We start from the raw sequence: 24889 nt of genomic DNA, 5'->3' as shown, positions 1-24889 counted from the left end.
CATTTTCTGCTGTGCACAGCTTTTCATAGCGAGGTTTGAAGTATAATGCTGAACTCTCAGCTCTGCTCAGTGTTTCAGCTCCACTGCTATGGTCTGAGTTTCTTTCATTAAATGTCTTTAATGTCTTTAAGTGATGTCTTATTTATTTGGCTTCATGCTGTTTGCTGCCAGCATGTTTAGACACATTACCCAACGCCACGGACACTTCGTCATATTTCCTCGTTTAAGCTTTCCGGTAACTTCCTTCTCTCTCATTATCTTCTTCTCTCTCCGCCTTTCTTTTCATCCTTGTTAAAAATGTTTCCATGTTGTCTCTGGAGAGTTTTTTTACTGCACTCAATATCGCCTAACCCTGCACCCTAGAGTTACTACAGTACTCCCTGCGTATACCTGACAATGAGAGCGCCACTGCCAACTACTGTAGTGGATGTGCAATTACACTTTATTCTAGAGCGACAAAAAAAAAGCATGTTCCCCTGGATCACACACGCTGTCACAGTGTAAGAAAATGTAACAGCAGTTGTATCACAGCACACGTTATGGTGCCATAAGAACATGTGAAATAAAGTCATGTTTTTAATACAATGGAGCATGAGGGGTCAAAAGTCAACGGTGTTTTATTGTTGGTTGTTGTCTGTGTCCCTTACATGCAAACATGGGCTGTAGATGATGAAAACACTTAATTAATTTCAAGCATGTGTTGAGAAGCACTGTTCTATGGAAAGAAAATCTCCTTTGTGGAACATTCATCATCTGTGAATGAAACTAATCATGAACGCCCGATTTAAGTTACAAGCAAACCTAAAATCTTGTCTTTTTAGTCACCCGGTAGTGCAGGTTGGCTTTGTGGTGAAGCCCCGCCCTACTCATCTGACAAGCTCATGTACTCTGATTGGGTGTAACAATGAAACCTTAATGTTTACAAGCGTCTATGGAGAAGAAAATCTCAAACGGCTGAGATGAACAGCTGGACCAGACCAGATAAGGTGACTTACAGGCGCTGGAGAAATCCTGACTTCATGTAAGACAACGTTTCTTTGACATTTTTTGTCCTTGTATATCTGTGACACAAATCGGAAAAACAATTCTGGAAAAACCTGCTTTGCAGTGTAGAGTTTTACAACAGGGTTGTGTGTCACAATGAGCTTTAAATAAAGCGTTCGTGTTGAATTATAGCTGAATTTCTCCCTTTGGTGTGCTGATCTTTAGGGGTGAGGTGAATTTTGTGGATCAGAGCGATGAGTACCAATACACAGGCAATGACATCTGCCCTGCTGGCTCAGGTAGACTGGACTCACAGGAAGGATATTCTGCCTCCAAATCAAGATCTGATAAAACTGAAGGTGTGTAAAGTATTTAGTTTTAGATAACATAAGGATTTGATCTTGTCAATCTGTTTAAAATAAAATAATCAGTGGTAGTTTTATCTTAGATTTAATTGATTTGAACTATAAATTACACAACAGCCTCTAACTGGCTTCCTTTGCTCTAAAGAATATCATCATCAGTTCCTGATAGTGTGGAAGAGCATTTTTACATCATTACTTACCAGCTAGGAAGCATGTGGCTGTAACTTTTGAATGTATATTACGCAGTTCTTTCACTTAAATATGAAGCATATTCTGTCATCTTACATACATTTCTTTCAAGGGGACAGTGAACCTCATTCAATGTCTTGTTGCTTTTACAGAAACCTTGAGAGTAGACGATGTACTAGATACCATCGGCTTTGGAAAGTTCCAGTGGAAATTATCTCTCCTCACCGGACTAGCGTGGGTAAGAGTCCTTGAACATGTCCACACTCTGACTTCCAGGTACCATTTATCTTTCATGTAGTACTCATTTTTCTGAGAATAGATAGGAGATGCCATGGAAATGATGATCCTCAGTATCTTGGGCCCCCAGCTTCACTGTGAGTGGAGGTTGCCCAGCTATCAGGTGGCTCTCATAACATCGGTAAGGTCCACTCAGAAAAGTTTGGCTTTTGGTTTTGAAATACCTGTTAATGTTTGAGTGAAACAATTCTTTATTCAGGTGGTGTTCATTGGGACAGGGATTACTTCGCCTGTTTGGGGAAAAATTTCTGACAAATATGGAAGAAGAGTTGTGAGTCTAAACCACATTTTCTCATCTAAGATTGAAATTTTTGTGCAAATCTTCATGTTTATCTCACATATATTCTCAATATCTCTCTTGGAAACAGGGTCTGATCACTTCTATCTGCTGGATCCTGTTTTATGGCCTGTTGAGTGCCTTCGCTCCAGTATATGGCTGGCTCTTGGTCCTGCGGGGTCTTGTAGGCGCTGGCATTGGAGGATGTCCTCAGGGGTAACTTCTCCACTTCCTCTTTATGTGAAAAATGAAGCCTGCATTGACAGATCAACACCTTTTCATAACCATTAACTCAAATTTTCAAGGATGACATTGTACTCGGAGTTCCTTCCAATGAAGATGAGAGGCACCTGCATCATGATGATGTCGGTAATGAGGTTTTTCCTTTGGAATCTAGTGTTGTGTCGTTTTTGTTATTAATTAAACCATTTACCGATTCCCTCCTGAATAATATGGTGTTTACTTCAGATATTCTGGTCAGTTGGTGCTATATTCGTAGTCTTTTTGGCATTGTGGACCATGCCAACACTTGGTTGGAGATGGCTGCTCATTTTCTCCATTATACCATTGGCAATATTTATTTGCTTTTGTAAGGTATGTATATTGGTGATAGAAGATAAAATATCAGTATGCTTAGGTTAATCTCTTAAATGTAATGAAATTTCTGTGTTGCACAGTGGCTTCCTGAAAGTCCTCGCTTTGACTTGCTGACAGGAAACACAGAGAAAGCCATGGCAACATTACAGCTTATCGCCAAAGAGAATGGCAAGACCATGCCTGAAGGGAAGGTGATCACCCACAAACAGGTGAGGTTACAGACATACATGTAAGAAAAAAAGATGTGTCCAAAACAATACTGAAGTGTAAGTGCAGCAAAAATGCACTTTTTTTTTTTTTTAATTTCACAGAAAGAACGTGGACAGATTAAAGATCTCCTTTCTCCACAATATAGGAGGACTACTCTTCTTCTGTGGTTTATTTGGTGAGTTTGAACTTTGTCCTCTTCATCATCTTTAATCAATGATTATAATGTGTTCATTTGATTGGTAATTGTTTAAGAAATCATAAATTAGCAAATGGACAAAGACAGTAACTGCTTTAGAAACCCTAAACTTTAGTCTCTCGACTGAACTATGTTTATTTGATTATGCTTTTATTATTCTATTTATTATCAGTACGAAAAATGTGCAAACAGGCGGCACAGTGGGTAGTGCTGTCGCTGCACAACAAGGCGGGTCTGGGTTCGAGTCCCGCTCTGTGCAGAGTTTACATGGTCTCCCCATGTCTGTATGAGTTCTCTCCGGGTTCTCTGGCTTCCTCCCACCTCCAAAAACACGCACTTCAGGTTAATTGGCTGTTCCAAATTGCCCATAGGAGTGAGTGTGTGTGTGCGTAGTTGTATGCCTCTGTGTAGCTCTGCGGTGCACTGGCGTCGCGCCTGAAGTTTGCCCCGCCTCACACCCTATGACAGCTGGGATAGGCTCCAGCTCCTCCTGACTCACACAAGCGGATGAAGTGGTCAGAAAATGAATGAATGAATGAATGAATGAATGAATGAATGAATGAATGAATGAATGAATGAATGAATGAATGAATGAATGAATGAATGAATGTGCAGTCTGAAAAGCCCCATGTCAAAGTTTAAAAACTTGTTTATTTCAGTTGTTAAGATTTAATATATCATGGAGAAACTGTCTGCAATCAACGTAAAAAATTTCATCTGCTATGTGCAATGATTTAGTTGGTCCATTATTGTGGGCTCATCTGCTTGTATATAGTTTAATATATATGAGCATAATTTAATAATTTAGAACAATGTATGATGTTATTTTCTCCAAAGGTTTTCCATTGCCTTTAACTATTATGGTCTAGTTCTGTTGACAACTGAGCTGTACCAATCTGGAGATCCATGTGGAGGTAAGTAACAGTTATCGTCTGCTGATCAGCTTCAATCATATCTCTAAGCTGAACTGAAGCCAACACCAAACTCTCCTTCCTTGCAGCAACCCAAGGAGCCAAAACTGAACCCAGTTGTAATTTAGAGTGCAATTATTTGACATCAGATGATTACAAAGACCTTTTATGGACAACGTTGGCTGAAGTTCCTGGTGAAAATCTCCCTCTTACATGGAATAGAAACCTTAGACCTTCATATTACTGTTATGAAAAGAAATGTTAAACCTATGTACTGGACATGAATCCAAGTTTCTTCACGAGCAATCCACAATAAAATTCTTAAATTAGGTTAATGATTTCAGTTAACATTAAAAGTATGGATTTTTGTAAATTCAATTCTATACATTCAACATTTTTAAGTTGACATTATGTTTTCACTTTATAAATTTTGAACAAACACATCTCACATAACATGGCATTCTGACCACAAGTGAAGCCATCCTTAGAATTTAAATTTATATTTCCATACATACAGACGTAATCTGGCTTTTCTTGCTGCTATAAACTCACTCTTCACACTAAACACACCTGCAGTACTTAAAACAAAGATTCAAAACTGTGTTGGCCTTATAGAATGGCCTAAACTCTGGAATTGTAGTTAATTCCATTTTATTTTTATCATGTTTGTCTGTTGTCTACAAGTTATTAGTATCCATGGAAAGCACTATATAAAAACCTGACCTATTCTTACTATTATTTCATGTCTGTTTCAGGTGTTTTAGTTTTTCTTCTGATAATTGACCGTGTTGGCAGGAGGAAGAGCATCGCAGCGTGTTTCTTCATGTTCTCCTTGTTCATTTTGCCTCTATATGCGTGTATCGGAAGGTAAGATTTTCTGTGTTTGTTATTTTGTCATTATTCAACAGCAAAATATGTTAAAACATCAGTAATTGTTTCAAATTCTCTGCCTGTCTTTTGCTTCATGTAGGGTCGCTGTCATAATCTTCATCTTTACTGCCAGAGCCTTCATTACTGGAGGATTTCAAGTTGTTTGTGTTTACACACCAGAAGTAGGTCTGCATATTTATTACCACAGAGAAATTTTTGTTTCATAGGATTTCAATTAAAGAAAATGCTCTTCTTTTATTCATTAGGTGTTTCCTACAGAAACTAGAGCCTTGGCAATTGGAATATGCAGTGCAATTTCCAGGGTGGGTTCCCTACTTACACCGTTTATTGCACAGGTATGAATTTACCATCTCTGTTGGTACTTTCTGAAGTATCATGTTCAAAATTACTTACTTTACATGCTATGAAGCTCTTTGAAATTAAGCTGCATATTTGTTTTGCCCGATTCCTCAATTTATTGTTTTGGTTCTAGGTGATACTCAGGAAGTCACTGTCTTTGACTCTGTTTCTATACTGTGGCTGTAGTCTTTTGGCTGGTGTTGCAAGCTTGTTCCTGCCTATAGAGACATCGGGCAGGAGTCTGCAGGAATCCAGTCTAAACCAGAAGGCTTGAGGGCAGAGTATCACAACAAGAATGTCATATGGTGTAACATTCCCATCCGACAAAGGGTAGATCAGCAAAGAGTAATGATTATGATGATGTTTATACAATTAGGATGAACATCATCAGGTTTACATGTGGCCATGTGTCTTTTGCAAATTTCAATCTCCTTCAAGTTCTGTTTTCTTTGGACAATGAATAAAATTGTGACTACAAAACATTGCAGCAATTCTTTCTAAAAATGTCTGAAAAATGCATATCTCCACCAACACTACTGTGGCATAACCACCATAAAAACTGGATTGGAAACACATTCAAATGAAATATTTAATGTAAAATATGTTTCCATAGAGTTACATTGATTCAAATGAACAAACAAAATTACTATAGCTAGAAAAGAGATATACATCACATCTTAACATTATTGTTTCTCAGCAAATATGAACCTCCTACCTCATTGAAGGGTCGCTGACCCCAAAAATTCTTTGTTTTTTCAGTTTTATTCCTTTTTTTTTATTATTTACTGTTAATAAAAAAAACCCTGTCATTTACAGATATTACAAATTCAACACTGAATAATCAGATCAATGATTATGATCATCCAACTTAATCAATTTTTGGTGGAAACTGTCTGAAATGTATTTAGCTCAGTTCCTGGCATAAAATTTAGGTTAATCAAATATTTACAACGATTGATGAAGCTGTTGATATACCACTTTGTATGCATTACTTTCGTAGTGATTTCAGTTGCACAGAATAAAAAAGAGGAAATTACCACAGTCCATTTATGTCTTACTGAGTGTCCCTATTTGTTGGCATTGAGTCTATTATTGACTGATATGTCAACAAGCGGAAATGATTATTTGTATATATTAACTTAAAGGCTTTGTTCTCTATATTAAAATGAGAGGAGATTCTTAATATTTATGGACAAGACAAGACATTTGGAGATTTCACCAAGGGCTTCAAGACATTGAGATTGAGATTACCTTGTTGTTGTTGTTTTATTTTAGGTTATAGAGCTTCACCAAACAATTTTTGTCTATTGACAGATTGAGTGATTATAAAGAAATTATTGTTTTTTCCCCATTTTAACACCAGCTAAACATCATTTCAACACCCTTCGTACGTATTTGAGTTCAGAGTCTGGCCAGTCACCTTGACAACATTGGCCCAATGACAGCGCGCACGCGAACTAGGCCAGCCAATCACAGGCATCCGTCACTGCTGCGCGTTGTCTCTGCCTCGTTTCCAAACCTGCGCTGTGTTTTTGTCCGTCTGTCTGCACGTAAGGGATGAAAAAACGTGGATTATTGTCGTTTTCACACAAAAGGAGCGTTTTTTCCGTGAGGTTACGCTCATGAGGGTTTTGGTAACCGCGGAGGACGCACGAAACCGGACCGTGAGGGAGCATCGCCGCGGCTTCGGAGGCAGGTGCCGCCGGATGAGAGTCTGACTAGGCATTTTCTCCCCGGTGACTGAGGCGGTCATAGCGGCGCATCGTCCCACATCCTCCTCCCTCTTCCTCCTCACTCCCTCCTCCTCATCAGCTACCTTCCCGCCGAATATGGCCCTGGTGACTCTGCAGCGGTCTCCCACACCGAGACCATCATCATCGTCCAGCACCACCAACAGCAGTGCGGGGGAGGTAAGGTGGAGGAGCCCGGTCCCAAGCTTTGTTTACGCGAGGATGAGGAAGCCGTATCAGCATCCCTACAGGAAGGGCAGGGCCGCATCCATCACGACTGTGTGTGTTTTAAACTTGATATATGGGTGAATTGTTTGGTTTTTGTTTTTAAGACAAGAGAGTTGTTTGGGGGGGGCTGTGACCTCCTTTTGTAAACAGAATCCTGCAGGGAGGGGGGTTGATGAGTTTAAATGTCAGGACAAAGTTGTTCTCCTGAAGCTGCAGCTGCTGCTCCCACTGGGGGGTAGATCACTGGAGTTACTGAGGTGAGATGCTGTCATATTTGATGAAAAAGGCAGAATTTAATAGACAGGCTGGGATGATGGGGCAGAAATGGGACAAACTTAATTTTGACCCATTTGTGACTCTGATATGTTGTGCAAACAGCACAAATAACAAGATGTCTAAATTAGTCACTTCTGATTTGGGTCACTTTCAGATGTGGACCTACATGAAGTTTGTGTCTGACTCCTGCAGACGGGACAGGAGTGTCATCACCAACCTCTTAGAGAGTGGCACAGTTCAGCTTGAATAAAGTAGTAATAAGAAAAACCACATCTAATACGGAAGGAGCTGTTGTTTTTCACAAATAAATTGAGCAAGAAACCTGATTTTTTTTCACAGACCACCAAAATAAAAAAAGGGAAAATTTGAAAAAGCACATGGATCATGCACAAAGACATCTGGAAGCCAGACACTGAAATATGGATCTGTGATTGAATATCTGTGACCAATAACTACTTGAAGCATCATCACATTTGTCATGAAGCTCGCTGTAGTTCAACCCAACGTCCTTGGCTTTGTAAAGTTTGTTTTAATCCTACAGGATATTTAAATAAGGGACATTGTGGATAACCGTGTATACTCACAGCAAATATTAACACTGATGGATCAGTATTATATGTAGTAAGATATTACCAATAGCCAGAGTAATCACTGGTATTGGTGTCCTCATCACTCCCAAAATGATATTTGAGCACTCAAAATTATTTATCATTCAAAGCAAAGTCCTTTTACAATCCTCACAGATGGTATATGAGACTTCTGTCTGGTGTAATAAAACACATCATTATTGTATCATTGTACTCAGGACATGTCCCACAGTACAATGATGTCACCATGATGACATCAAATGAAGTAATATCACTTCATTCCTTTACCCTGAAAATATCTCATCACTTTGAATTGTGTGTTTATCATCAGTCACCAAGAAAAAATATCAACCATTTATTAATTATTTGATTAGCATTGAAACAGAAAAAATGTTTATTTCCCAATAAATATTCCATTTTAGGTCTTCAGCTCCACAGAACAATCATTTTGGACCCTGAGCTTCTCCTACATATCCAGAAACCTCTGACAGATCTCTGTAGTTCTACTGCAATTCTATTTTCTCTGGTATTACCCCAAGACAGACAACAGCTGTTTGAGGCTGTTGTGGAAATCCTTTACCTTAATAAAAGAAAACGGGTACAATTCCCACTTTGTCAGGGAAATGATTAAAAAAATTTTTTTAAATAATTAGAGGCTGATTTGATGTTTGCAGGGAGTGTAGATATACATGATGAACAACACATGAGTGGGTAGCACCATCATCCAGATGTGTGGAGTTTGCATGTACCACACAGGATAAGCAGATAGAGAAAATGAATGAATCAAGTTAGATGACACTACTCCCTTTCAGTTAGCATTCTCTAAAAATCAGTGGTGACGGCAATTTTTTTTGCAAGAGGTGGTTGTCATGTTAGCAATCCAGTCTCACTGGCTCTATCGGTTTGTCATACGACATACAGAATCCATCCATTAAGCTGTTTCGTGTAAGAATGACAAAAATGTAAGATCCTACCGCCATGATACAACTCGGGACTGTTCTGCAGTTTTTACACTTCCTGCCTTGTTTCTGTCTTTCAGGATTTTGGAAGTGATGATGACCGGAAAAATAATCAGAGGTTTGAGCTTTTTGTTTTTATTCTTTACAGATGTTTGTTACTTCTGTCTGTCTATTGTGGAATATGTTTTTTTTATGTTCACTGGGCCTTCTGACCTTTATGTGTAAATTCGTACAGAAGGCGATGTCTCAAGATGCAGTTTTGTGTGTTTTTTTGATGGGAAAATATGAAATCAACAGTGCATTGTGAAAAAATCTGACATAATTATTACAGTAATTTCAAGTCAAGGAGCTTCAAAATTAATTTTTCCATTTATAGGTGTTGCTTGCTAGTAATGTATTTATTTATTTTGTTTTTGTCAGACTGTTATTCTAGTCATCCTGAAGTGGATGTGCGACAAACGAGGGGTTAAAAACAGGCAAGGAATAAAAACTGGTTCCATCAAACGTCAAAGAAGAATGCTGCCCTTATTATTAGAAACTACGTTTCACACGTGATAAGCTGCTTGTCTTTTCGTCTAACCTGAAATGTCTCTAATGTCAGCAACATTACAGATGGTTGGTTTATTTATAATTTTCCTACAATTTACATTACAGAGCACATAAAATGCCTCGACTGTCATAAAGCCTTTCTTTAAATTAATCAACTGACGTCAGCGGAGTTTTTGCACAAATGCAGTATTGTTTTTTATTATGTGTGCGTGTGTGTGAAAAACTCATGTCATGTCCTGTATGGCGTCTCTATTGAGTAACATATTCCGTGTCTCAGATATTCATTAGCATTGAGTCTTAATTTAGAATTTTTTCTTTTCAGATTTGAGATTTCCGCCCCCTAGTAGCGTTTGCTTCAATGCTGGTATTGTGGCAGAGTGTTGCACAGCGAGAGCTGGCTACTGCTGTGGAGAAGAGATAAGGGCCCGAAACTGAGAGGACAGGGCAGAGCAGGCAAGAAGATTTCAGGGCTGTGATGGAAAATCTGTGGGAGGAAAAGTTCAGCCACGCCAGGACAGAAGGGTTTAAATATGCAGCTTCAGTCAGAAATATGCATTTGTAGAAGTTGGATGCAAGTATATTGAGGAGAGAAAAGTAAAATAGCAAACCCTTTAGTTATTCTCAGGATGCATCTAGTTGTGAAACCTTCACATAAATCCATGATCACTTTCCTGCCTCACTTTGTGGAGGAGGCTGCTCGCACTCGGAGGGAAATCTGTCGCATGTAAGTAAAGCCTCTCTACAGCAGACAGTTGACAGTAGATCGTCATAACCAGGGTCAGGTATTGAAGTGAATGTCCATGTTGGAATTCATTGCTATACGTGAAATTATATCCATAGAAAATGGAAGAAAAGCTTCATGAATTAACCATTTATAATGCTGCATGATCAACTTGCCAGAAGTTACAATTATGAGGAAATTTTTCAGCCACAGAAGAAAAAGAGTGATCGTATTTTATTTAGATTTTTAAGTTTTCTTTTCAACTCGACAAATGTCATTCTTTATTAGAGGAATTATAATTCACTTGTCAAAATCCTACATTTCTTCTACTTTCAAGTTTCAAAAGAAATGATAACACAGCATAGCAGTGGAGGTGAAACAAAAGGCCTTGTGATTTCTCACTTGGTCAAACCGGCCTTTGTGTCTGTGTTGACTGAATGCAGTTAAACAAAGACACTTTCTGTTCTGCAACAGAACCAACACTAAAGTTCTCCTCCTGTTCATCACTGCTTCATAGAAATATAACATGTACATAATGTCTTTAAAAAAGCAGGACTGTAAAGCAAAGCAGCTAAAATCTGCTGACATTTAGTCTCGGATGAGACGATGAGACATCCAGGCTGATGCTTGGAATCATTCGATGTCCCCGTCTTAAACACTCTTCTAATGTAAAGGATTAGTATTGCCTCTAATCTAATTTTTGTCACTTTGTGTCAGTCGTTGGTCAGTCGGTCGGTCAGTGGGTGGGTGGGTCGGTCATCTGTATTAATTTGAAACTACTGAAGAGATTTGCACTAAACTCAAAAGGACAGGAACGTAAGACATGAGTCCTGAAAGAATTCTTTAATTTCTGGTACTTGTTTGTTCAACATTTTCATGACTTTGATTTTTGATAACTCTTCATTGAATTTCAGTGACTTTGAGACTAGAAATATGCACTCTAAGTTCCATTCAAGTTTTTTACGCTTCTAGCAAACAAGATGTCTAAAATTTCTTTCCAAATGTTTTAGCGGTACAAAATACTGCAATGTGCTGGCGACACATCCAGGGTGTACCCTGCCTCTTGCCTGCAGCCAGCTGGGATAGGCTTCAGCAACAACATCCACAAAATGGAAAAGCGGATGGATGGATGGATGGATGGATGGATGGATGGATGGATGGATGGATGGATGGATGGATGGATGGATGGACTATAGTGACAATAGTGTCACCTATGGAAGATAGTATCACAGTTGGAAGACACACACTCATCACTGCTCTCATGTTTTCCTAAAAGCTTAGAATGAAGTCGAACAAATAATAATTGAACTGCTTAACCCTGATTTAAAGAGTCTTCTACAAGGTGCTGTAATAAAATAGAAGAAATGTCTTTCATTTCTTGGCTTTGGCCTGAATTTTTTTTACTTCTGCTTTCTCCAGCCTCAGCGAGAGCTTCTTCATGGTCAAAGGAGCTGCCTTGTTCCTCCAGCAGGGCGGCAGCACACAAGGGCCAAAGACCCCGACTCACCACAGGCATGCAGGTAGGAACACACACACACACACACACACACACACACACACACACACACACACAAAAGAGGCTTTGTTTCCTCCTCTCTCTGTGTATAATCTCTGAATGTACGAGCTCCAGACAAAAGGAAAAATTGTCTATGCAATGTGATTTTTCTCTTTATGGGTTTGCCTGTGTTTATTCTAACCTCTGTAAGGAAGTCTGCCCTGATCTAAGGCCCCGTCCACACGATGACGGATTTTTTTAAAACTCAACTTTTTAAAAACGCATCGAAAACGATTCGCGTCCACCTGACAGCATTTTTTTAAAAATCTCTGTCCACATGTAAATGCACCAGTGCGTTTTCGAAGACGGCTATAAGTATGCCAAACCATGTGGTGGCAGTATTGAGTCAAATTTTATCCAATAGGAATCCCCCATGTTTTGTTGTCACAACACACGGGCCCATAAATATGACGTCGCAGCGGTTTTCGTCGCAGGCAAGACGTCATCGTTTTTAAGAAGTCTCGGGGATACGCCGTCCAAACGACAACGCAGACTCAGCGTTTTTGAAAAAAATCCACCTCGGCCAGCGTTTTTAAAAAGTTTTCGTTCCGGATATCTGCGTTGTCGTGTGGACGGAAGACGTAAACGCAACAGAAAAGTTACGTTTTTTAAAAATCCGTAATCGTGTAGAGCTGCAGATGAAAGCAAACACCAGTCAGAGAACTGTGCTTCAAGCAGTTTATGTAAAGCTTATTCCAGAGAATGGGGAAGAAGTCTGTAGTTACTTGTTAAACAAAGCTTTAAACATGAAACTCAAGAATAACTTTAGTATACATTAATTTGTATATGATCTGTAGTCAACCTGCAAATCATACACACATGCGGCAGACATTTCCAGGCCTACTCTAAAATGCGTAGTGTGAACATCAACCCAAACCCAATTTATAGTTTTACCAATGAAATTTCATGCCATCATAACTTTCACCTCTCTACTTACTAGACGTCTGATACTGCTGAGGTTGAAGGAGCCGACACCACCCATATTTAACTTTTTTTAAAATTATTTTTCATGTTTATATGGACTTTGCCATTGGAACCCTGATTTTTTTTCAATGGGAAAAACACAAAATATGCAATATCTCCAATAATTATTTCAAAGTTAAATACTTCTGATAAAGATAGTATACAACCTTGACCATGCCAATAATTGGTAACAATATTATTTTTAATGGTTTATTAGTTTTAAGTACAGGGAGAATTTTAACTTTTACTCACACAACATGTACAAGTGTCACAAACATGACGTCTCATAAAGGTGTCATATAAAATGCACAATGCAACAGATGGATTAGTGTAGTGAACAGCAGAAAGTAGCTTAGAAGCGCAGCTAGAAGGTGGTGTAATCAATATGAAGACTGTCAAAGTAGCAAAGATGCTACTGCAGGAGCATCAAACTGGACAGATGAGCAAAACATCACGAATGACAAACATCAGAAACATTACCTTTAAGGTAGCGTGGAGGTCAGGCCCACTTTTATAAGGTTAGCCTCTCAGCTAAGTCTTTTACTTTTTTGGTACAAAATGATTCAGACCTTTGATTTCCATCTCTGAAGACAGACTTGACTTTCTGTGTGACTCAGGTGGTTTCTGATAACGTCTTATTTTCCAGTAGCTGGACAGTTGCAGAGTTCAAATTAATCATCACTGATATAAATCTGCAAACACTTTTCTTCCCACTGGAAATCTATGAATGAACAATAGAAGAAGCTGAATGATCAGATTGTCGTTGACCTTTTTTTTAATTCACAAAGCGCCTCTGTGCTGAAGTGTGTCACAGCACTGCTGTGTCAGCAGTTTGTCACACACTTGGACAAAATTGTTGGTACCCTTCTGTTAATAATAGAAAAAATCCACAATGGTCACTGAATTAACTTGAAACTGACTAAAGTAATAAAAAATTCAATTTTACTGTTTCATTAGATTGTTTTTTTCAGTGATTCTGTTGAACCAAATTTCAAAAGCAATGTCTGATTTTCATTGGTTAATTTTCAGTACATTTTTATATATTTATTATTACTATTTATTATTACTATATATTTATGATTACTTTTGTCAAGGTATTTCAATGATGTTTCTGAGCTTTTTCTACAAGAGAGGGGTACCATTAATTTTGTCCATGTGTGTATGTCACGTATATTTGCAGCTTATTGAGGTTAGGTGAGAAAATGACTTTTGTCCTTTTTCAGGTGATTTACCTCAACACCTGCAGGTCATGTTTAAGATCCTCCGGTCTGAAGATCGCATTAAGTTGGTCAGTATAAACAAAACATTTTTATCACTCACTTTTTTCCCCCCAAATGATTTAGATCTGTTGTTTGCATCGGTGCTGTCATGCTCTTATGTGCTTAATTTAATTTTCCTCTACAGGCTGTTCGGTTAGAGAGCGGATGGTCGGAGCAGCTGCGGTACATGGTTGTTATTTACACCAATGGCCATCAAGACACAGAGGAAAATATTGTTCTCGGAATGGACTTCACAGACAAAGACAGGTGTTTCTGTTTGTCCGCCTGCTATCTTACATTTAATGCAAATATCATGATTTGATATGTTGTTCTTGACATTATTCTTCGTTGTGATCCACAGCAAAGATTGCTCCATTGGGATGGTGCTACCCCTCTGGAGTGATACCAACATACATTTAGATGGAGATGGGTAAGTTTTCAGTTTATATTTTATTAAAGATGGAATCATTACAAGTATTTTAATCATCTGCTGAATATAACATGCAGTGTGTGTGAGGCAGTTGCTAAGGCATACATAGTTTTCATCTGGATGCAGACCTCCAACTTTGATTTGATTGCTTTTTAGGTTTTACTGCCCAGCGGTGGCAGAGGGGGGAATTACACACATTTGTGAGCGCCATTCATGCTGATCTGTTCACATTGCTTCTGTCCCTGTGTGCCAGAGGAATGTTCCACTGTTCAGGGTCCACAATAGTCTCATGAACAAGCGTCTGTCGCTCGTGTTTCTGTTCTCTGTCACTCTTCATCTCCATCCAGACTTAAACTGATCTTCTTCCTCCTCCTCTTCCTCACCAGGGGCTTCAGTGTGAACACAGCAGGGCGGTCACATGTCTTCAAGCCTGTATCTGTGCAGGCCATGTGGTGAGTGGAATCCTTCATGTTTACCTGGGATTACTGGGGTTTTTTGTGAAACACGACCACAACAAAACATATTGTTCACACATATAAACAACACAACAGCAGTTATTTGGATTTAATGTTTATGTCACTTAAATAGATAGATAAATCAATACTGTAGAGGACGAGCATCAGGATTTCCTTGTTGGAGAAAGTTAGAACAAACATGTATAAATATGCATACAGTATGTAAACGTCATGGACAAACTAACACTAGGGAAGTCCAGATATATGGATGGATGGATGGATGGATGGATGGATGGATGGATGGATGGACGGATGGATGGATGGATGGGCGCTTGGTGTTCATGAGAGAAATCAAATTCATCAAATGAAGCCAAGTATTGATCCATTTCATTCACATTTATGTCATTCTGTAAGCAGGACTTACTGCTCCACATCCAGTGATTGCTTTCTACTGTCCCATAGACATTTAGTATTTGGATATCAATGGAGCTCTCACGGTTGTCCTTCTACCTCAGCTTACGCTATCTGATCACTCTTTTTAACTCTTTCTCTGAACACACTAGTGGCACACTCTAGTGTTAGTAATTCACACATGCATGGAGGTAGAGTGGTGGGCAGCTCCTGCTCGGTAATAAGCAACTTGTAAGGGGGATGGTGCCTTGCTCAATGGCGCCTCGGCAGTGCTCCGGAGGTGAACTGACACCACTGTCAGCTTCCACTGTTTTTTGGGGGGTGGGAGCGGGTATCGAACCGCCAATCTTGGAACTTTGGACGACCTGCTCTACCACTGAGCCACTTCCGCCCCCATTCAAGCAAGCTCTTAGTGCTTGGACAGTTACGGTCGTCTCATTTTCAAGAAAATGAATGAATGAGTGAATGAATGCTTATTATTTATCACAAATAAACAAGACAGCCTGTTTTTTGAATGAGTTTTGTATGAGTTCAGGACTCATAGAAGCCTGACTCATTTCATTTTGCATCTGTCTTTTTTAATGGTAAAGATTTCACCTCTGTATTCCGACAGGTCTGCTCTGCAGGTTCTCCACAAGGCGTGTGAGGTGTCACGCCGGTTCAACTACTTCCCAGGGGGCATTGCTCTCACTTGGATGGCCTTCTATGAGAGCAGCATTACCTCAGAGCAGAGCTGCATTAATGAATGGAACGCCATGACCGACCTGGAGACCACACGGCCTGACTCACCCACCATGTTTGTTGACCGGTGAGACTCTGTAACAAAGCAATTATTTATGAGGTGACATCTGGGAATAGCGTGCTCTAATGGAGGCATCCATGTCACCACGACCAGATGTAAATATCCTGTAAGCTGGAAAAGTCCTTCAAACGGGTTTCATGTCTGAATCCAAGCTATGGAAGCGTTTTACAGTGTTATGCCAGTAAGCACTGATTCTTTGTCTCAATGTGTGCAGGCCGACAGAACGGGAGAGAACAGAGTGTCTTATTAAAGCCAAGCTGCGAAACATCATGACATTTCAAGACCTGGAGAACATCACCTCCAAGGAAGTATGTGCTGAACCCTACAGTGGACAGAAATGTTGTATTTACCATTTACCACAGTCCAATTACAGTGTTATGATCATTCCCCAAAAAGTAGTTTGTAATTTTGTCAGCTTAGCTTAGTGTAAGTCTTCATGTGAAATGGTCTTATTAGTTATTATTACATTTTGTCATCCATATATTTTTGGGTCTTGGCATTTTTTTTTTTTTAGTCAAAGAAAAGTGTTGATATTTTAGTCGTTTCTGAGACATCAGGTTACTATTAACATTTCAGCCAGTCTAGTCAAACCATCTTGATGGGTTTTTTTAAAGTGATGGTGAAAAAGTAGGTTGTATGATTAAGAATTCAGCTTTGCAGAAAGTGTCTGTTCTGAGGATGAATACATCCAGACACACCACTAGTTCTGATTTGATTTTGACTCAAGCTCCAAGTCAAAGTTCTTACCCATTTAAAGTTTGAGACTCAGTCTGGATCGTTTCTACCCCAAGCCTTCTAAATATTCACTTCACAAGATGAAAGTCTCTGTGTGGCAGCTGTCCTGAGGGAAATATTGGGTTTAAGGTTAAGTTTTGCCATTCCTCCAATGAGTTTTTTGTTTCCTTTATTTTATGTCCAATTTTTTTTTAAATTGCATTAATAGCTTGCCTTTTCATCTTTTCCTCAACAGTATGAAATATTTTCATCAATAGTATGAAATATTTAGTCACAATAGCTGTTTAATGACATCAGTGTCATCTCATCATTGTTTTGTCTTAGACAAAACAAAGTCCTTTTCAAGTAGTTTCACATCTACACCATGGAAAGAGTTCAAAATCTTTTTGCTTACACAAATAAATTATTAATACAGTAAAAAAAAAGCATTACCCATTAAACAATGATATGCTTTGTTAAGTAAGTAGAATCAGGGTGTTGAGCATTAAGCTGCTGCATTTTCTTCTTTCTTCTTGTAGTTAAATTTTTTTTGTTCTGTCCTCAGATCCGTAATGTGTTGGAGCAACATATGAGCTGTAACCTCACAGAGTACAAAGAGTTCATAGACAATGAGATGCTCATGATTCTGGGCCAGATGGACAAGGCCACACTGATCTTTGACCACGTTTACCTGGTGAGAATCTCCTGCTCCTTTTAAAGTCTTTTTGATTCTTGTTATCTTGACATTTCAATATCACAATTCTATAATAATTTATTCTCTTGATATCTGATACCTGCTGCCGCATGTGTTACTTTTTAAACATATTCTGAATAAGCATCTGTCTTCTGCCTGTATAGGGTTCTGAGTGGAACGCTTCCAATTTGCAAGAGCTACGTGATTACGGGTGAGCTGACATCTTAATACTAACAGACCAACATCTTCATGAATACTCAGCTATTTTGTTTTGTCTGAATAAAAACAATGCATGCACATTATATCCCAGAGTAGGTAGCATCCTACACAAAAACGTTATCTCCCCTCAGAGTTGTTAATACGTACTCTGCCAACTCAAAGGCGAACCCTGAACACTTTTGTTCCTTTGTAAATTTCATACAGAAAGTTGATGCAAAACAAAGGTGCGACAATCCAGCCTTGAACTGATTGTTCATTCTAATTTCCCTTTTTGGTCCATCATCCATTCATTCATTCATTCATTCATTCATTCATTCATCCATTCATTCATTCATTCTTTAATTCATTCATTCACGCCCAAGTAACCATGCAGGAACAGTTAAACTGATAAGTGTTTGGTTTTGGTTGCAGAGTGGGTTACATCCTGAATGTCACCAGAGAGATCGACAACTTCTTCCCAGGGATGTTCTCGTACCACAATGTCCGCGTGTACGATGAGGAAGCCACCGACCTGCTGGCTCACTGGAATGATACCTACAACTTTATGGTCAAAGCCAAGTAAGATCCTACATAAAATAAACCAATCAGCTGATTCTATTTAGGTAGCAGCATAAGCATTCTGTAAGTAGGCTGAGACACGAAGACACAGTCAACGGGAATGATCCCATCAGCTTTGTAACTGAAATTCTGAACTTGAGACTTGCTGATTGCTCCTTAACTGATGTTTACTAGAAAATTAGGCAGTCAGAGACAGCAACATACCGCGACACCCCTGAATTCAAAATTTTATCCCGGCCTGCTTTCATAGGTCAGGGTTATTTAATAAAAGACCCATGATCCTACATGTAACTGGTGCATTCTACTTGTCATGAGGTTTCAAAGATGTGTACCTAAAAAGGTATAAAAGTGAAAATGTGACCTTGACCTAGTTTTCTAAAGATCAAGGTCATTATCTCATCATCATCCCCTTTGCCACCCGAGTAATGTGCTTTTTGTTTCATCTTTCAAACTTCAATGGTTGTGAGATATTTGGTGGACAAAGGACGGACGGTCGAACAGACGGATGAACACAAACACTGACAATTACAATACTGTACATCTCCTTCTCGGGATGTAATTACATCCACATAATGGGATATACAGTAACTATAACTGTTTTTGTCTAATAGGAAGAACAACTCCAAGTGCCTGGTGCACTGTAAGATGGGGGTGAGCCGGTCTGCCTCTACGGTTATTGCTTATGCAATGAAGGAGTACGGCTGGTCTCTGGAGAAAGCGTACAACTTCGTCAAGCAGAAACGGAGCGTAGCTCAGCCGAACGCTGCTTTCATGAGACAGTTGGCGGAATATGAGGGAATCCTGGATGCAAGGTAAGGATGGCTAAAATATGAAATGTTTCTCCCCAAGATATCCAAAGCTATTTAAATCGATCCACTGGACTTTAAGAAAGTTTCTTGAAAATGTTTCGCCTCTCATCCAAGAATCTTCGTCAGTTGAAGACACACAAAAAGAGCAGAATCTCTTGCGGTATATTCAAGGAGGCAAGGGGATGAAAATTAGATCACAACATTGACCTTGAAGAACTACGTCAAGGTCAAATTTTCACTTTTATACCTTTTTAGGTAAGCATCTCTGAAACCTAATGATGTATAACCACAAATCAAAAAGCAACATTTTCAGAAAGCCAGAGGTACAAAAATGTGTAGGTCAGGGTAAAATGTTGAATTCAGGGGTGTCGAGGTATGTTGCAGTCTCTGACTGCCTTGTTTCCTTCATTCAGCTAATTCAGAGTCCAACACTTCCTGTTCTGCTAATTACAGAAAGCAGTTTTCTAAGCCAGTGAACATCACACTCTGCTTGCATTGGAGTTTTAGATGGTGCTCTGTGAAGCTTTTTGTGACTTTGTCATTTGTAAACAAAAAGTGCATGCTGCCTTCACAGTAAACAACGCCACAACAAGCTATGGAGGCCTGAAACAGATGAGGAGGGATCAGACGACCTTCAAGCCTCTGGCCACAGTACCGGTGGTGAGGAGACACCGGTGCTCAGGGAGGAAGAAGCCTTGGGGGGCTGTGGGGTGTCGCCCTGCAGAGGGATGGGTCTGGAGATGGAGCCGCTTGACTCTCTGAACTATAACTACTACTTCAGACGTTTGTCGGACTCTGCTCTAGACAGTGAGCCTTCCACTCCTGTGCGAGGTCCCCCTCTGTTGGGCATGGAAAGAGTTTTTATTGAGATTGAAGACGTGGAGAGGGATGCTCTGTTGGAGGACGAGGGTTTCCCTATGGCCCATCTAGCACTGCCTGGCGAGGGCACGGCGGCTCAGACGTGTGGGCGCCTCGACCCGCTCGAGGACATGAGACTGAGACTCGAGTTCAGTACTTTGGAGGAAGAGGACGAAGAGGAAGCCAAGAAAGAGGAAGCGGAGATGGCAGCGTTTTCTCAAACGCCTGGAAACTCAGATGGGAATAAGACGGCGGTGGAGAGCGGGAGGACGGAGGAAAGCCGGTTGGGCCTCGCCAACCTGAACACCAACAACAGCAACCGCCTGGCAGCCAAACGCAGCTGCCCTGCGGCATTCGACGTAAGTTGAGAGAAGCTTTTAAATATCTTTTTTATCACTTCTTTCATGTCTGAAGCATATGCATTATGTGCTTTTTATATAACCTCATGCCATTTTGTTCTGATCTTACTCCATGTAGGATAGCGCCAGCACAGGAAACCCATTAAAAGTGAAGCCCTCCTATCAGTCGTGTGAAGACTGCCTCCGTCTGCCACAAGGACGCCGCTGCGACCGTCCAGCAGGGGGCCGATCTCATCGCCTGACCTCCACCCGTCACTGCAGCCTCCCAATCATATGCATAGATCCACCCGGGACCAATTTTGCTTCCACCTCAATACTGCAATCACTTCAAACCCCAGGAGTTGTCCCGCCTAACTTGGTCCAATCCTGTAGTCCTCTGTACCACTGCCCCACCTGCGGTCCTGACGTCCCACCTGTCTTGCAGAATAATCCTCACAAACTGGTCTCTCCCATGAGTTGTGAGGTGTCACCTCACGGCCACAGCTCAGCGGAAAATGAAGACATGGATGAACCACAAGTGGATGGAGATGAAATATCGCGGAAGGGTGCAGAGCCCTTGGATGCATCTACTGCTGAAGGTTTAAAATTAGAACCTGTTGGTGCAGTGGAGCTCCACCTTCAGATGCCAGAACTGGGGATGGAATTCGGTCTGGAACTCATGCGGCAGAGGGCAGAGCAGGTGGAGAAGCTGCCCAGCTTGGACATGACGGGCCAGCTCCCAGTGGGGCCTTTCCCATAGTGCAGCTGCACATGGATAAGATTGGAAGGAGGCCTCCACCAGGTGCAGAGTCAGGTGGCAATACCTTCAGTGACTGCCACTGTGGTGTCATAATGGAAATAAAGCTATCTGGGCTGTGCTGTCGTGCTGCAACGGACCTCTCTGCATTAAAAATATTCAGTCAGATTTGACTGGCATTAAGATCTGGATGAGGCTGGGTGTTTTTACCGTGCACTAATGGCCTGGAAACTTCTAGCCAGGGAAGGATCGGAGACATTCCTGCAATCTCAGAATTCACTGGTCTGGTCTGATCTGACCAAATCTATCCCACACCACTTACAAGGTGATCATTCTTCCCACAGATCAGTTTAGATGAGCGTTATGCTCTCCTTTTCCCCTCAATAGACAGGCTGGGCATGTTCTCCAGACAATAGAAGTCTACAGCTAACACTAATGGAAAGAAACGTACCTGAATTGACGTGCGTCTGCCAGCATACTGTGTTATTCAATCCATCTGATCAGCAGTATTTATGAAGGAGCTCAAGTACATTTGCAGCTGAGTTCATTTGATCACATTCAGTATCTCCTCATGTTACTACTGGTTGACTATCACTTCTATAATTCCTGCTGCAGCTGCTTTGGCATTACAAGAAGACAATTCATTTGAAAGCAAGCTTTTTCAAAAAAATGGTGTGAACACATGCATCCTCTCTCAGACCACAAAGATCTCGAGAAGTTTTTGATGTCTTTGCTCGACCTATTCAGCATAAGCACATTGTTAAAATACTAACATTATTCCACGTACGACTCAGCAGTACTATACAACATATTCTCAATATGGTTAGAATCAGAAACACAAGAATCACTTTTACCTTTCACCCACAAATACTATAAAAGTGACAATATAAAGTGATAAATTAAAGTTAGCATAAACCTTATATTCATACAGAATTAATGCCAAACACTGAAGGAATCTTTCATTAATACATCATTTACATATTAAGAAGCATTCATAAGCTCATATAAAAATTTTAATTCCTGATTAACAAAAGCATATTAATCAAATTCTCACTTTCATACATGGTAAGACTTTATTCCAGGTGTCATCAATTCTCAACTTCTTTTTAATCACTCATTGAACAACCGTTAGCTACCTGTCTTGAAACACAAACATTTCCAAAGCACATTAAACATCAATTTTGTCACTTTTGCAAAACTTACATTTGTTAACAGACTAATCTAACTAGAGACATTTCAGAACTATCACACTGTTTAATTTGAAATTAATCAAAGAAAGGGTCGAATCTACAATATGCCTGAAATACTTGGTTGCATCCGCGTCTCATTCATTTGCCTTAAGAATCAGACAGATTTCTTAAATTGATTTAAACCCCAATTGTTGCAGTATGGTTTGTTAAAATTATGAGTTATATTCTTTGCTTCCAAAGCTATACGTATTTCCTTTCCAAATATGGACTTAGGGAAAAAAAAGTCTCAAATCAAGTTTTTTTTTCCTAATTTCCTAGTATTATTTACATTTCAGTTTGTACATGTTCAGCCAGCTTGATGCATGTTTTGTTCAAATTGTGACCCCAAACCAGACTTCCTGTGTCACAGGCTTTGCGATTTCCTTTGTTTGGTATGTTTATGTTTTTTGGCACGCTGGGTGTGCTGAATTATGTTTGTTTGTGTATACGTAGTATTATTTAGAGATGTGAGTGCTTCAGTCAAAATGAAGACTGTACAAAGAGTAAATGCAAGTTTTAATGGGGGAGGATTTGATGAAGATTCTGCTCTTTATAGATCACTAGACAAACAGCAACAATGCATCGTCTGATCCTCTTCCTCACTTGACTCCCTTGACCTCAGTGAGCTGCAGGTTTGCTCCAGTAGTTAGATTTAGATAATCTAGTTTACCTTTAACTTGTTCTTTCACTCACATGGCCATTTAAACATGATGTAACCGAAGGGACACGAACACAAACTTGTTGTAGCATCTGTTACGGCATGCACGTCTGAAACAGAACAAGTCCAAATTGAAATAAATTGCAATTACTATTGTTTAATAGCGTTACAACAGCTACTAATACTGAGAAATGTTACAACATGGCAAGGTTGACATCTTTAAGCATTCATTTTGTTTATTGCCACTAATGTAATGCTTTGAGGAGCTGGTTAGCATTGTTCAGCTAACTGGAAACAGGGAACATCTCTAAAGCTCTGTTCATCAATCTAGAAACATTTTACATCTCATTTTTTATTTTATATTTTGGCAATAAGGGATCCTACATTTATATATATTTATACTGCTAATTTGAGCTTTAGAGTCGCATATTTTGTTTACCTGTGGACACGTTAGCTGTCTTTATGCTAAAGTATGCAACGGCTGCTAGCTTTAGCTCTGTTTGCTGACATTCATATGACGTATCATCATTCTCAAGAAAATAAGTGAATTTTCCAAAATATTGAGCTCTTCCTTTGATATGTATCCATGATTCTCATTTAAGACACTGAATCCCTTTTTTTGTGTTGCAGACCACAGCAACCATCATGTTTGCTTCTTTTAGATTAGTTTTGTATTTAAGTGCCTTAACCTCAGCCTTAGCTCTCCATAAAGCATCAGCGGCATCGCAAAGTTTGCTTGGGTGTGTTAATGATCTGCTTTTTGTTATTACTTACCCTTACTCCCTACAAAAATCTTCCTTCCGAACAAACCCAGAGCATAAAATAAGGGATGCACACACAAACTAATGCAAAATGCCTTCCCCACCCCACATATTTGATGGATTTCCATTGATTAATACTAATATTGTATTTGTTTGCGATGTTGAAAATTGTGCTGCACTGTATTTTTTCAATCACAGGCTGAATAACCTTAATTTGCTGGATTGAGAGCTGCCATTTACAAAATATCATATGATTCATTGAAGTATTTGATATTTGCCAGTGTGTATATACAGTATGTTTATCTAAAATTTGCTATTGAATACATTATCTTGCAGATGTGGCCAATATGAAGAAAAACACTGATAATGCTACTGTGTATTGAGAAGTACTCATAATTATGTTCTCTTTGTACCTCAGCAAATGAAAACAAGAAATGACTGGGCCGTCTCTAATTTGGCTGGTGCTATTAAAAGTTGTATGTTGGTAATGCTATTAAATGGCAATGATTTTTTTTTACAATGCACCATTCCTAAGCAGTAAACATCAAGCTGACAATCCCACCAAGACTTTGTGAGGAAGGATAATAAGACATATTGGAGGTTAAAGGGGTATCCAGGGACTTAGAGTGTATTGAGAGCACAAGTCAATATGAGACCTGTGGAAAAGTGGAAAAACTACCTGGAAGTGAGCTTTTGTTAAAATAACCGTTTTTGTGTATTGTATTGTACATTGCCTATGTTCATGTGTAATGCACTTTTTTACATTTTTGTTAAAATTATGTCCAGTCTAATATTAATGGAAATAAATCATTTCCACTGCATCATTTTTTATTTTCAGTTAAATCGATCATTATGCCTGCGCTCACCCAATATCTTCACATTGTTTGTGAATGTCTCTGTAAAACCGTCAAACTTTAATGTGTATAAAACTTTAAACTTAATCTGCAGCACATCAGTGATCACATGACCTGCCTCTGCTTCTGGTCTTCACTTGCTCTCTTACCAAAGTGAACAGGCCAAAGATCACTCTTATTGGATTAGTCAAATGAAGTCAGTCTGATATCATGAGGCAGGTGACATCTGAAAGGAGGCGATCTCTCAGCAACACAAATC

The 24889-nt window shown here is 39.6% G+C and overlaps 2 protein-coding genes across 3 annotated transcripts; both read left to right on the top strand.

The window, feature by feature from the left end:
* Positions 1-910: 910 nt before the first annotated feature.
* On the top strand, positions 911-5649 carry LOC137608630 (synaptic vesicle 2-related protein-like). Of its 2 annotated transcripts, none has more exons than XM_068335134.1 (16): positions 911-1021; positions 1210-1343; positions 1691-1776; positions 1858-1956; positions 2035-2106; positions 2204-2328; positions 2418-2481; positions 2581-2706; positions 2790-2918; positions 3021-3094; positions 3953-4029; positions 4116-4220; positions 4782-4893; positions 4997-5078; positions 5163-5252; positions 5443-5649. In XM_068335134.1, exons 1-16 carry the CDS (start codon positions 960-962, stop codon positions 5635-5637), a joined length of 1632 nt encoding a protein of 543 aa, XP_068191235.1. In that variant the 5' UTR covers positions 911-959; the 3' UTR covers positions 5638-5649. The 2 variants fall into 2 exon arrangements, with proteins under 2 accessions (XP_068191235.1, XP_068191236.1); XM_068335135.1 differs by having other exon boundaries at positions 5390-5649.
* Positions 5650-7085: 1436 nt separating this feature from the next.
* On the top strand, positions 7086-24562 carry ssh1b (slingshot protein phosphatase 1b). The gene is made up of 15 exons (XM_068334131.1): positions 7086-7166; positions 9117-9154; positions 11726-11826; positions 14048-14112; positions 14229-14350; positions 14445-14513; positions 14900-14965; positions 15993-16187; positions 16396-16489; positions 17461-17589; positions 17754-17800; positions 18220-18366; positions 18978-19178; positions 19750-20392; positions 20511-24562. The coding sequence occupies exons 1-15, from the start codon at positions 7086-7088 to the stop codon at positions 21129-21131; spliced, it is 2619 nt and encodes an 872-aa protein (XP_068190232.1). The 3' UTR covers positions 21132-24562.
* Positions 24563-24889: the final 327 nt, after the last annotated feature.

The sequence above is a fragment of the Antennarius striatus genome, chromosome 15 (genome assembly GCF_040054535.1).
Source record: "Antennarius striatus isolate MH-2024 chromosome 15, ASM4005453v1, whole genome shotgun sequence".
In the NCBI taxonomy this organism is placed as follows: Eukaryota; Metazoa; Chordata; class Actinopteri; order Lophiiformes; family Antennariidae; genus Antennarius; species Antennarius striatus.
Note: the sequence above shows the minus strand (reverse complement) of the source record. Positions and strands in the feature narration are given on the sequence as shown.

What these genes read in the sequence shown, in the direction of transcription:
- ssh1b (XM_068334131.1), top strand. Translation starts at nt 7,086, where the DNA reads ATGGCCCTGGTGACTCTGCAGCGGTCTCCCACACCGAGACCATCATCA. An exon ending in AGAACATCACCTCCAAGGAA is followed by an intron (nt 16,490 to 17,460) that starts GTATGTGCTGAA and finishes TTCTGTCCTCAG; the next exon opens with ATCCGTAATGTGTTGGAGCA. An exon ending in GCTGCCCTGCGGCATTCGAC is followed by an intron (nt 20,393 to 20,510) that starts GTAAGTTGAGAG and finishes TACTCCATGTAG; the next exon opens with GATAGCGCCAGCACAGGAAA.
- LOC137608630 (XM_068335134.1), top strand. Translation starts at nt 960, where the DNA reads ATGAACAGCTGGACCAGACCAGATAAGGTGACTTACAGGCGCTGGAGA. An exon ending in AGGTGGCTCTCATAACATCG is followed by an intron (nt 1,957 to 2,034) that starts GTAAGGTCCACT and finishes TTCTTTATTCAG; the next exon opens with GTGGTGTTCATTGGGACAGG. An exon ending in CTTCTTCTGTGGTTTATTTG is followed by an intron (nt 3,095 to 3,952) that starts GTGAGTTTGAAC and finishes TTTTCTCCAAAG; the next exon opens with GTTTTCCATTGCCTTTAACT.